The 12,942-nt window shown below is 51.2% G+C and overlaps 1 protein-coding gene and 1 long non-coding RNA gene across 5 annotated transcripts in view; one reads left to right on the forward strand and one right to left on the reverse strand.

Annotated features, from left to right (window-relative positions):
- Positions 1 to 12,942, reverse strand: part of NFIC (nuclear factor I C) — a 108,200-nt gene that overhangs the window by 10,841 nt on the left and 84,417 nt on the right. For 2 of the 4 annotated variants that reach the window (XM_083720513.1, XM_083720512.1), the window contains exons 8-10: positions 12,335 to 12,519; positions 5,978 to 6,137; positions 1,032 to 1,111 (exon numbers count right to left, since the gene is read on the reverse strand). In XM_083720513.1, the coding sequence (XP_083576639.1) occupies positions 1,032 to 1,111; positions 5,978 to 6,137; positions 12,335 to 12,519 (425 nt within the window). The remainder of the gene's footprint in view (positions 1 to 1,031; positions 1,112 to 5,977; positions 6,138 to 12,334; positions 12,520 to 12,942) is intronic. The other 2 variants (XM_083720515.1, XM_083720514.1) reach the window with 1 other exon arrangement.
- LOC310835915 lies at positions 2,716 to 3,830 on the forward strand. The gene is made up of 2 exons (XR_014559792.1): positions 2,716 to 3,495; positions 3,757 to 3,830. It is a non-coding gene; the product is annotated as an uncharacterized lncRNA (long non-coding RNA).

Below are 12,942 nucleotides of genomic sequence, written 5' to 3' on the forward strand. Positions count from 1 at the left end.
ATCTCGCTTTATTGGCCGAGGGAGCCGGCGTACAGCTTCCGAGTCATGTGGCCAGCAGGACTAAGCCACTTCTGGCGAACCAGAGCAGCACATGGAAACGCCGTTCACCTTCCCGCCACAGCGGTACCTTTTTATCTACTGGCACTTTGACGTGCTTTTGAACTGCTAGGTTGGCAGGAGCAGGGACCGAGCAACGGGAGCTCACCCCGTCGTGGGGATTCAAACCACCGACCTTCTGATCGGCAAGTCCTAGGCTCTGTGGTTTAACCCACAGCACCACCCGTGTTCCTGACGCTACTGATAGGTAAAGGTAAAGGTACCCCTGCCCGTACGGGCCAGTCTTGCCAGACTCTGGGGTTGGTGCGCCCATCTCACTCAAGAGGCCAGGGGCCAGCAGGAAGGTAAACGGCGTTTCCGTGCACTGCAAAGGGACCCCTGACCATTAGGTCCAGTCGTGGCTGACTCTGGGGTTGTGGCGCTCATCTCACTTTACTGGCCGAGGGAGCCGGCGTACAGCTTCCGGGTCATGTGGCCAGCAGGACGAAGCCGCTTCTGGCGAACCAGAGCAGCGCACGGAAACACTGTTTACCTTCCCAGAGTGGTGCTTATTTATCTACTTGCACTTTGACGTGCTTTCGAACTGCTAGGTTGGCAGGAGCAGGGACCGAGCAACGGGAGCTCACCCCGTCATTGCGGGGATTCGAACCGCCGCCTTTCTGATCGGCAAGCCCTAGGCTCTGTGGTTTAACCCACAGCGCCACCCGCGTCCCTATGAACCGCCCTAGTAGGGCAGTAATTGTTCCTTGATCATTTGTCACCCCCCTCCATGGTGGCACCTGGGGCAGACCATCCCCCCTTCCTACGCCCCTGGCCACAATCCTTGACCACTTACTGGTCAAGCTGGCTATGGGCGGACAGAGAAAGCAAAGGGTCCGTTCACCTTCGGAGGTCCGCAGGTCTCCCCCAACCCTGGTCCGAGAAGAGGAATTCCTCCATCACCGTGACCCCGAGGAAGAGTTAGGGGGACTCACCTGCGCCTGATAGATGCTGCCAGGGTCCCGTCCTAGTCCCACGAAGCGGTTCGCAGGGGGTGTGCCTGGGGCGGAGTAGGCTGAGGAAGGGAAGGAGGGAGGGAGGGGGGAGAGGAAGAAAGGAGGGGGAACACAGCACAGTTTAGTAAAGAAACGCAAAAAAAACCCCTGACCACCAGTTCCTACCCATTCGTGGGGGAAACCACCAGGAATTTCCTTCCTTCCTTCCTTCCTTCCTTCCTTCCTTCCTTCCTTCCTTCCTTCCTTCCTTCCTCTTTCTTTCCCTCCCTCCCTCCCTCCCTCCCTCCCTTCCTTCCTTCCTTCCCTCCTTCTCTCTCTCTCCTTCCCTCCCCCTTCCTTCCTTCCTTCCTTCCTTCCTTCCCTTTCTCTCTCTCTCTCTCTCTCTCTCTCTCCTTCCTTCCTTCCTTCCCCCCTTCCTTCCTTCCTTCCTTTCCCCCTTCCTTCCTTCCTTCCTTCCTTCCTTCCTTCCTTCCCTTCTTCTCTCTCTCTCCTTCCTTCCTTCCCTTCTTCTCTCTCTCTCTCCTTCCCTCCCCCTTCCTACCTTTCCCCCTTCCTTCCTTCCTTCCTTCCTTCCTTCCTTCCTTCCTTCCTTCCTTCTTATCTTCCTTCCTTCCTTCCTTCCTTCCATCTTTCCTTCCTTCCTTCAATTTATATGCCCCCCCCATCAAAAAATCTCAGAGCGGCTCACAGGACAAAATACAAAATAAAAACCACAAGCAAACAGTTAAAACGAAAAACAACAACCCACCTCCTTCCCACAAACACATTTAAGAGGCTGCAGAATGCCAAAAGGGACGGACTGCGCAGAAACGGAAAAGCTGACGGCGAAATTAAGAGAGCGAAATGACGAACTTGTTATAGAAGAAGGGGAGCCTATTTATAATATATTTATATATATTGACAGTCAAAGTAAATTGTGGGCGGGAGTAGAGATAAAAACAAGGGAAGAAAAACAACAAAACGACGAGCGAAACTTTGCGTAATGAAGGCGCCAGGGCAGGCAGAGGGCATTACACAAACTCTTTCTTTCTTTCTTTCTTTCTTTCTTTCTTTCTTTCTTTCTTCCTTTCTTCCTTCCTTCCTTCCTTCCTTCCTTCCTTCCTTCCTTCCTTCCTTCCTTGTCCTTGCGGTTGCCCTGAGGGCACAGCAGAAATATTTGCTGCTGCCCCCTCTGCCCGCCAGGCTCTTAAGCGCGCCAATCTACAATTTTATTTTATCTCCCCCTTTTTTTATTGCATCCGTAGCCCCCCGTATGGAAGTGAGAGCTGGACCATCAAGAAGGCTGATCGCCGAAGAATGCATGCTTTTGAATTCTGGTGCTGGAGGAGACTCTTGAGAGTCCCATGGACTGCAAGAAGATCCAACCTCTCCATTCTGAAGGAAATCAGCCCTGAGTGCTCACTGGAAGGACAGATCCTGAAGCTGAGGCTCCAAGACTTTGGCCACCTCAGGAGAAGAGAAGACTCCCTGGAAAAGACCCTGATGTTGGGAAAGATGGAGGGCACAAAGAGAAGGGGACGACGGAGGACGAGATGGTGGGACAGTGTTCTCGAAGAGACCAGCATGAGTTTGACCAAAGTGCGGGAGGCAGTGGAAGACAGGAGGGCCTGGCGTGCTCTTGTCCAGGGGGTCACGAAGAGGTGGACACCACTAAACAAGCCCCCCTATCTTTCAAAGAGCTCGATGTGGTGTTCGTGCTCCTCATTACCATCCTCATAACAATCCTGCGAGGTGGTCCAGGCTAAAAGATCGTGACTGGCCCCAGGCAGAGTTCAAAATTTGCCATGCTCGTTTTGCAACCGAGTGAAGGTTCCTCGGTGCCAGGATAAACTATCCTCAGACTTTGCCTGATTTCCCACGCTAGCAACGCCCCCTGCAGAATTCTACCCGCGATTATTTCATCCGTAGAACCGGAATGAATTTCAGGAACCCAAAATTCGTCTTGAAAACTACAAGCTTCTAATCGCCTGGCCCCCCAAAATGGCAACTTAGAACCCACACAGTCCAAAGCAAACAGATCTAGGTCAGTCTCTCAGCCTCAAAATACAACATTGCCTGCATTGGCACCCGGGATGTTTCCGAGCACAATTCAAAGTGTTGCGCTGACCTTGAAAGCCCTAAACGGCCCAGTATCCCTGAAGGAGCGTCTCCACCCCCATCATCCAGCCCGGACACCGTGGTCCATCTCCCGAGGGCCTTCTGGCGGTTCCCTCCCTGCGAGAAGCGAGGTTACAGGGAACCAGGCAGACGGCCTTCTCGGTGGTGGCACTCTCCCGTCAGATGTCAAGGAAATAAACAACTATATGACTTTTTGAAGACAGCCCTGTATGGGAAAGTTTCCAACACTTGAGTTTTATTCTGGTTTTATATGGGTCGGAAGCCGCCCAGTGCGGCTGCGGCGACCCGGTCAGTTGGGCAGGATTCAAATTATCATTCATACGCTGTATTTTTCACTCTCTAAGGCACACCAGACCACAAGACGCACGTAGTTTTTGGAGGAGGAGAACAAGAAAAAAAATATTCTGAATCTCAGAAGCCAGAACGGCAAGAGGGATCGCTGCGCAGCGAAAGCAGCAATCCCTCTTGCTGTTCTGGCTTCTGGGATAGCTGCGCAGCCTGCATTCGGTCCATAAGACGCACACACATTTCCCCTTACTTTTTAGGAGGGAAAAAGGGAGTCTTATAGAGCAAAAAATACGGTAAGTATTATGCGGTTTCCCATTGTTTCCAGCTGTTTAAGGAAATAAAAAGGGACTATATCACAGTGCCTGGTTGTGTTCCTCAGTTCCTCATGGCAGAGGAACTGAGTGAGTTTTGTTTTACATTCCAGTGTAAGCTTTTGGGTTAAAGGATGCAAACCTGTGTTCTGTTTTTAAGCTATAAGAAACATTCATTAAACAGGGTCATTGTGCACCAATTCTCATCGGTTTCAGACAGAATAGGGATGGGATGGTGAGAGTCTGGCAATATCTGAAGAGTCACAGGTTCCCTGCCAGGTATTTAAGAAGAATACCCGGCCGCAAGGATGCTATTAGCCCAGAAGTGGAAATAAGAGATAACCCCGAGCAGAGAAGAAGGCAAACCAAGTTGATGGACGATGCCAAAATGGCAAAATTAACTGGGAAGCTCAGGAATCAAGAAGACAAGGATTTTGAAAAAGAACGGGGAAAGTTTATAATTTATATGGGAGACCATTGTAAGGAGGTTAAAACATTAGCAGGTCCATCTCCCAAGGGCCTTCTGGCGGTTCCTTCCCTGCGAGAAGCAAGGTTACAGGGAACCAGGCAGAGGGCCTTCTCGGTGGTGGCACCCTCTCGTCAGATGTCAAGGAAATAAACAGCTTTCTGACTTTTAGAAGACACCTCAAAGCAGCCTTGTTTAGGGAAGTTTTTAATGTTTGGTATTTTTAATATTTTTAATATTAGGGGGACGCGGGTGGTGCTGTGGATAAAACCTCAGCGCCTAGGGCTTGCCGATTGCATGGTTGGCGGTTCGAATCCCCGCGGCGGGATGAGCTCCTGTCTTTCGGTCCCAGCTTCTGCCCACCTAGCAGTTTGAAAGCACCCTTAAGTGCAAGTAGATAAATAGGTACCGCTTTCTAGCGGGAAGGTAAACGGCATTTCCGTGTGCTGCGCTGGTGCTGGCTCGCCAGAGCAGCTTCATCACGCTGGCCACGTGACCTGGAAGTGTTTCTGGACAGCGCTGGCCCCCGGCCTCTTAAGTGAGATGGGCGCACAACCCTAGAGTCGGACACGACTGGCCTGTACGGGCAGGGGTACCTTTACCTTTACCTTTATTTTTAATATTCTGTTGGGAGCTGCCCAGTGTGGCTGGGGAAACCCAGCCAGATGGGTGGGGGATTATTATTATTATTATTATTATTATTATTATTAATCAATGGAAGTCCTTCATTACACAGATGCTCCTTTGGCTAGATCTGAGTCTGCAAGAGGCTGTTTCGGATCGACGAGCTGCAAAGCTTCTATTTAAAAGGTAAAGGTAAAGGTACCCCTGCCCGTACGGGCCAGTCTTGACAGACTCTGGGGTTGTGCGCCCATCTCACTCAAGAGGCCAGGGGCCAGTGCTGTCCGGAGACACTTCCGGGTCACGTGGCCAGCGTGATATCGCTGCTCTGGCGAGCCAGAGCCGCACACGGAAACGCCGTTTACCTTCCCGCTGGTAAGCGGTCCCTATTTATCTACTTGCACCCGGGGGTGCTTTCGAACTGCTAGGTTGGCAGGCGCTGGGACCGAACGACGGGAGCGCACCCCGCCGCAGGGATTCGAACCGCCGACCTTTCGATCGGCAAGTCCTAGGCGCTGAGGCTTTAACCCACAGCGCCACCTGCGTCCCAAAGCTTCTATTTAGCCGCAAACTATTCAGTTGCAAGCCACCAGAAGGGACACTGTTTTGATTTCCACAGGTGCATTTTAAGCTAAGGTTACAGTCAGTCAGTTAGTCAGTTTTATTGCACAGGCTGCTTCTAAGGTTACAAGACATCCCTGTTTCCTGGGGACAGTCCCCGGATTTACAAATCAGCCCCCTGCCGAAATCATTCCTATTGAAGTTCAAAAGTGTCCCCGGATTCGTTGAAAAACAAATCTGGTAACCTTTGCCCAAGCCCTTTCCCATTGGCTGTTTCGAACCCAGGTCTCCCCCACTGCTGCTGCCGCCGCCGCCGCCCCTGGAAAAACAACAACAACCTCCTTCTATGAAAAACGCTGCCACGCTCCAAGTCCCGCCCCTCTCCGAAAAATGAAAACGCTAGACTGCGGTCTGTGAGCATGTCTGGATTTGGGGGTTTGGGGAGGTGGGCAGAATTGGGCATGGATGGGCACAGCTGCTGGGGCATTTGGGAGGGGGCGGGCGGGAGTCGGGATCGGGGTTTTTTTTTTGGGGGGGGGGCGTTTTTGAGGCTTGCTTACTGGGAGACGTCGGCGAAGTGGTCCCTCCCTCGGAAGTTGTCGCGATGGGTTTGGTGTCGGGTGAGATTGCCAGGCGGGGCAGACCCGGGGGGGGCGGCGGTGCCAACATCTGGGTGGGAACGTAATGCCCGGGTACCTTCACTTGTCCACCTCCATTTAACTAGGGGGGGGGGGACACAAGATGGAAAACAAAAGAAGAGACACAAAGCTGGTTAACAGAGCCCTCATAAGAGCCGCCCCGGTGGAGAACCCCCCCCCCCACTTAGAAAAAAACGGGGACAGCGGCCGGGCGGGATTGGGGAACACGGGCACCTCGGCCAGCTCAACTCGGCGTCCCCATTTGTGACCCCGTCCCCCCCGCAGTGGGTCTTTCGAGGTAGAACACCTCTCTTTCAAATCAGAACCAGTGAAGGTCCTGTGTGAGTGCCTGGAGGCGGTTGGAGGATGAATGGTGGCTAACGGGTTGAGGTTGAATCCTGACAAGACAAAAGGACTGTTTTGGGGGGACAGGGGGCGGGCGGGTGTGGGGGACTCCCTGGTCCTGAATGGGGTAACTGTGCCCCTGAAGGACCAGGTGTGCAGCCTGGGAGTCATTTTGGACTCACAGCTGTCCAGGGAGGCGCAGGTCAGTTCTGTGTCCAGGGCAGCTCCATCTGGTACGCAGGATGAGACCCTACCTACCCGCAGACTGTCTGGCCAGAGTGGTGCATGCTCTGGTTATCTCCTGCTTGGACTACTGCCATGCGCTCTACGTGGGGCTACCTTTGAAGGTGACCCGGAAACTGCAACTAATCCAGAATGCGGCAGCCAGACTGGGGACTGGGAGCGGCCACTGAGACCACATAACACCAGTCTTGAAAGACCTACATTGGCTCCCAGGATGTTTCCGAGCACAATTCAAGGTGTTGGTGCTGACCTTTAAAGCCCTAAATGGCCCAGTATACCTGAAGGAGCATCTCTACCCCCATCGTCCAGCCTGGACACCGGGGTCCATCTCCCAAGGGCCTTCTGGCGGTTTCCTCATTGCAAGAAGTGAGGTTACAGGAAACCAGGTAGAGGGCCTTCTCGGTGGTGGTGCCCTCCCTTCAGATGTCAAGGAAATAAACAACGATCTGACTTTTAGAAGACATCTGAAGGCAGCCCTGTTTAGGGAAGTTTTTAATGCTTGATATTTTATCGTGCTTTTATATTTTTGTTGGGAGCTGCCCAGAGTGGCTGGGGAAGCCCAGCCAGATGGGTGAGGTATAAATATTATTATTATTATTATTATTATTATTATTATTATTAGGTGGTGGAATTTAGGCATAGGGCTATAGCTGGACTGTTGACCTTTGGTTTGTGGCATTTGAAACTTTTATTTTATTTTAGGATCAGTAGGGTGAAGTTGCAAAAGCTGGAATAAAGATTGAGGGAAGGGAGCGATCTGTGGAACCCCCCCCCATATTTATGCGAAGGGCAGGGGGAAACCACATGCCGCTAGTGGGCGGGGCCAGAGACAAAATGGGCGGGGCGACAAATGCAAATTTATGCAGTAGGCTAGTTTCTTACATGGACTTTCTCACAAACACACATACAGATCTGTCTGGTCTACTATCTCTAGAGTCGCAAGAGAGCGCCGGGACTAAAATAGTTTACCCCAAACTTCACTCCTGTGGTTTATCCCTACGATGGCTACTCACGCTGGGTTTTAGTAAAGAAAGCAATTTAATTAAACGATATCGAGCGACAGAACAACTCGGCCACAATAAGGAAATTCTTCCCACAGTACGACTTATTCCCCACCTAGACGTTTTGACTCTTGGCCGCCCTGTTTGCATAATTTAATAATTCCAAAATATAGATGCGCTTTGACTCTCGCAAGACTGAATATACTGAATATACTTGAGGGACGATTCCAAAAAACCCCAGTGGGAAAAACGCCTATGTCCCTGTGGAGATGGCAGTCGCGAATCGGCGGTTCATGTCCTTCCAGCCTGCAATCTTTACAAAGATTTGAGGAGCAAAATTATCACTCCTCTTTTATTTTCCATTCCGGGTCGCCCAAACACTGTTACAGTCTCCATTCCCTCGGGCAAATCAAGAGGAACAGGCGATAGATAGCAAAAGTTGCAAGGTTTTTAACCGGAGCGATTAGAATAAGACCCACCATTTGGCTATTGATCCGAACTCCCAAAATGTAATTTAACTTTTTACATTTATCCTCTGTATACAGCGGTACCTTAGTTCTCAAATGCCTTGGTTCTCAAACACCTTGGTTCCCAAACGCTGCAAACCAGGAAAAGTGTTCCAGTTCGTGAATGTTTTCCGGAAGCCGAACGTCTGCCACGGCTTCCGATTGTGTGCAGAAAGCAGCCAATCGGAAGCCGTGCCTTGGTTGCTGAACATTTTCGGACTTCCGGAACGGATTCTGTTTGGCATGATTGTATTTTAATGGGGGGGGGGGGGGAGAGGCAAAAACAAAGACTGGTTTTCCCTGGTATTCTGGATACGTCCAGGAAAACCCAGACGTACTTTAACCCTATGCAGAGAGACGATACCCAAGGAAATAAAACAGGAGCAAATATGGAAGTGAGAGCTGGACCATCAAGAAGGCTGATGGCCGAAGAATGGATGCTTTTGAATTGTGGTGCTGGAAGAGACTTTTGAGAGTCCCATGGACTGCAAGAAGATCAGACCTCTCCATTCAGAAGGAAATCAGCCCTGAGTGCTCACTGGAAGGACAGATCCTGAAGCTGAAGCTCCAAGACTTTGGCCACCTCAGGAGAAGAGAAGACTCCCTGGAAAAGACCCTGATGTTGGGAAAGATGGAGGGCGCAAGGAGAAGGGGACGACAGAGGACGGGATGGTGGGACAGTGTTCTCGAAGCTACAAACATGAGTTTGACCAAACTGTGGGAGGCAGTGGAAGACAGGAGGGCCTGGCGTGCTCTGGTCCAGGGGGTCACGAAGAGGCGGACACGACTAAACGACTAAACAACAAAGGTTTTTTCACAGGTAACGTTGGCTCGTAAATGTAGTGTGTGTTTTTGGGAGGTGGGGGGTCAGACCTCCTCTATTCTCCCCCCTCAGCTGCCCTGCAGGCAGCCTGAGGAGTAGGTATGTACCCCTTTGATGGGACCACCTGCTGGTGATGGAGCGGGGAGCCCACCAGGGTGGAGAGCAGCCTTGCAGCAAAGCAAGATGCACATCAAAGATTTTTTATATGTTATGCATATCGACGGCCAGACCCGTCTGTGTGTGTGTGTGTTTGTGTGATGGTTGCAGAAGGCAGGGAGCGTTTGATTTGGAGACTGCTGGAGATTCCCAGCTTCAAAGCAGCCCAAAATCTCCCTCTGGCTTTCCCCCTCTCGTAAGACGCTGTGCCGCTGCCCCATCTCACTGCAGTCGAACCCAAACTTTCTATTTCTTCTTTCGGCAATCCGTCATAGCCGATTGCCTTCCATAAACACGGTTTTCACCGTGAGTCCGTAAGTGACTGTGGAGGCCAATTCTGGATCCCCACGTCCTTCCACAGTGGGGACATAGGTTTCCACGCAGGAGTTGATCCTGGTGAGGGTTTGCCAAGCGTCTCTTCCTCTTAGCACGTTTCTCCCTTGCGTCCTGAGTTCGAGTGTCTTCAAAGCCCATGACACCTTTGTCAAAGGCTGTTCTCCAACTGGAGCGCTCGCAGGCCAGTGTTTCCCAGTTGTCGGTGTTCATACTACATTTTTAAAGCTTTCCCTTGAGATCTCTTTTGTTGGCCACCAACATTACGCTCTCCGTTTTTAAGTTCGGAACAGAGGAGTTGCTTCGGAAGACGATAATCTGGCTATGCAACGACTGCCGCATGGATGTTACTAGCCCAGAGACGGAAAGAAGATAAAGTCCCTACCAGAGAATAATGGCAAACTAAGCTGATGGACTGAAGGGATGCGGGTGGCGCTGTGGGTTAAACCACAGAGCCTAGGACTTGCCGATCAGAAGGTCGGAGGTTCGAATCCCCGCAATGGTGGCGTGAGCTCCCGTTGCTCGGTCTCTGCTCCTGCCAACCTAGCAGTTCAAAAGCATGTCAAAGTGCAAGTAGATAAATAGGTACCGCTCCGGCGGGAAGGTAAACGGCGTTTCCGTGCGCTGCTCTGGTTCGCCAGAAGCGGCTTAGTCCTGCTGACCACATGACCCGGAAGCTGTACGCCGGCTCCTTCGGCCAGTAAAGCGAGATGAGCGCTGCAACCCCAGAGTCGGCCACAACTGGACCTAATGGTCAGGGGTCCCTTTACCTTTAAGCTGATGGACTAAGCTTTGCCAACCCCTGATCTATCCCATCTTCTGTCTAAGCAATGCCCCCCTTTCTCACACCCGCTGGTCCTTATAACAATCCCCTGTTTAAGAACCGGTTCCCGAGCTTGACTTTTTCCTCTGCCCTCCTAGTTCCCCTTTCCTTGTGTGTTGTGCTTTCGCTCTTGTAGATTCTAAGCCGCGGCTCCCTTGACCCACGGCATTATTTCTGTGGTACCCCTGTGGGGCTCAGGAGCCCAGGTATGTCCCCCCCCTTGCCTGCAGAGTTGGCAGCCCCTCAACCTTTTTTGAACACCCTTCCTTGTTGCCAGCGGCACCCCTGAACATCATTCAAGGCACCCCAGGGTGCCACAACACACTGAATCACTGTATTACACCCTGGAACAAGGTGTCATACGCCCAAAACGCAGCAAGAGTCCCGGGGCATTATGGGAAACTCCAAAGCTGCCCCCTGCCAGACGAAGGGAAGTCTCGGGAGTGCTGCTGTCGCCCCCCATAAATCAATAAACTTTATATTCCTACCATGCTTGGATTCATGCATGCAACCAATTATTATTTTTCTACTGATTAAATGCATAATATAACACTTTGGCATGTTCAAAGTGCTTTGCATGGATTATCTTAATCATATTTACCAAAACCATTAGTAGTAGTAGCAATAGTATTACAAGTAAGGTAAAGGTAAAGGGACCCCTGACCATTAGGTCCAGTCGTGACCGACTCTGGGGTTGCAGCGCTCATCTCGCTTTATTGGCCGAGGGAGCCGGCGTACAGCTTCCGGGTCATGTGGCCAGCAGGACTAAGCTGCTTCTGGCGAACCAGAGCAGCGCACGGAAACGCTGTTTACCTTCCCGCCAGAGCGGTACCTATTTATCTACTTGCGCCGGTGTGCTTTCGAACTGCTAGGTTGGCAGGAGCAGGGACTGAGCAACGGGAACTCACCCCATTGCAGGGATTTGAACTGCTGACCTTCTGATCAGCAAGTCCTAGGCTCTGTTGTGTGCCCCAACACAAGCAAGAGAGCCTCCATTTTCGCCATCGACACAGCCTGTCCCGACGCACAGACAGCTTCCTTTTAATAATAATAATAATAATAATAATTTTTATTTATACCCCGCCCTCTCCAGCCAGAGCTGGGCTCAGGGCGGCCACCACCATCAAAATTACAGTAAAAACATAATAATAATTACCATATTTTTTGCTCTATAAAACTCACTTTTTTCCTCCTAAAAAGTAAGGGGAAATGTGTGTGCGTCTTATGGAGCGAAACAAAAAAAATTCCTTCCAGTAGCACCTTAAAGACCAACTAAGTCAGTTCTTGGTATGAGCTTTCGTGTGCATGCACACTTCTTTAGATACACTTCTTCAGATATGGAGTGAATGCAGGCTGCGCAGCTATCCCAGAAGCCAGAACAGCAAGAAGAATTGCTGCTTTCGCTGCGCAGAGATCCCTCTTGCTCTTCTGGCTTCTGAGATTCAGAATATTTTTTTTCTTGTTTTCCCCCTCCAAAAACTAGGTGCGTCTTGTGGTCTGGTGCGTCTTATAGAGCGAAAAATACAGTAAAAAAACACCAATTTAAAATAAAGGTTAAAATGCAGCCTCATTTTGAAAGTAGCCCATAGATCAAAACCGTAAGGGGAGGGAAACATAAGGGTCAGACTGAGTCCAAACCAAAGGCCAGGCGGAACAGCTCTTGTCTTGCAGGCCCTGCGGAAAGATGTCAAGTCCCGTAGGGGCCCTGGTCTCTTGTGACAGAGCGTCCCACCAGATCGGAGCCACAGCCGAAAAAGCCCTGGCTCTGGTTGAGACCAATCTAACCACCTTGCGACCTGGGACCTCCAAAAGGTTTGGGAAGTTTCAGCCTGGCGTAATGCGCATTTCTACACACGGCCGCTCGGAAACCGCCGCAGCCCGAACAATCCGCTAGTCCTCAAGAGGGTGAGGAAAAACCACGCAGGGGAGAGGGGCAGAGGTGCGGTATCTATGGGGGCCTTGAGAAGAGCGAGTTGAGCAAGATCACCAAGTCCCAGGACCTCCCCCTAACCCCAAAACCACACGGGGACGAGATCCGTGGTTCCTTACCGGTCCTGGCTGCTGATTGGACGGGTCGCAGGCCAGCGAGACGAGGTCTTTTAGAGGGTCTTGAGGGTTAAGGTGTGGCGGGTACCGTATGGCTGTGTGTTGGAAGTAAGTGGAGGCCGTCTGGGGTAGGATCGATGTGGTGGGGAAATGTAGCGCGGAGGAAGGGTGAGGGCTTCGGGCGATACCTGCAGGGGGCGACAGATAATAATAATAATAATAATAATAATAATAATAATAATAATAATTTATTATTTATACCCAGCCCATCTGGCTGGGCTTCCCCAGCCACTCTTCCAAAAAAAATATTAAAATACTGTAATACATCAAACATTAAAAGCTTCCCTAAACAGATGTCTTCTAAAAGTCTGGTAGTAGTTGTTCTCTTTGACATCTGGTGGGAGGGCGTTCCACAGGGCGGGAGCCACCACCGAAAAGGCCCTCTGACTGGTTCCCTGTAACTTGGCTTCTCGCAGGGAGGGAACTGCCAGAAGGCCCTCAGAGCTGGACTCCGGTGTCCGGGGCGGACGATGGGGGTGGAGACGCTTCTTCAGGTATACTGGGCTGAGGCCGTTTAGGGCTTTCAAGGTCAGCACCAACACTTTGAATTG

The sequence above is a fragment of the Podarcis gaigeae genome, assembly GCF_964106915.1.
Source record: "Podarcis gaigeae genome assembly, chromosome: 18".
NCBI lineage: Eukaryota > Metazoa > Chordata > Lepidosauria > Squamata > Lacertidae > Podarcis > Podarcis gaigeae.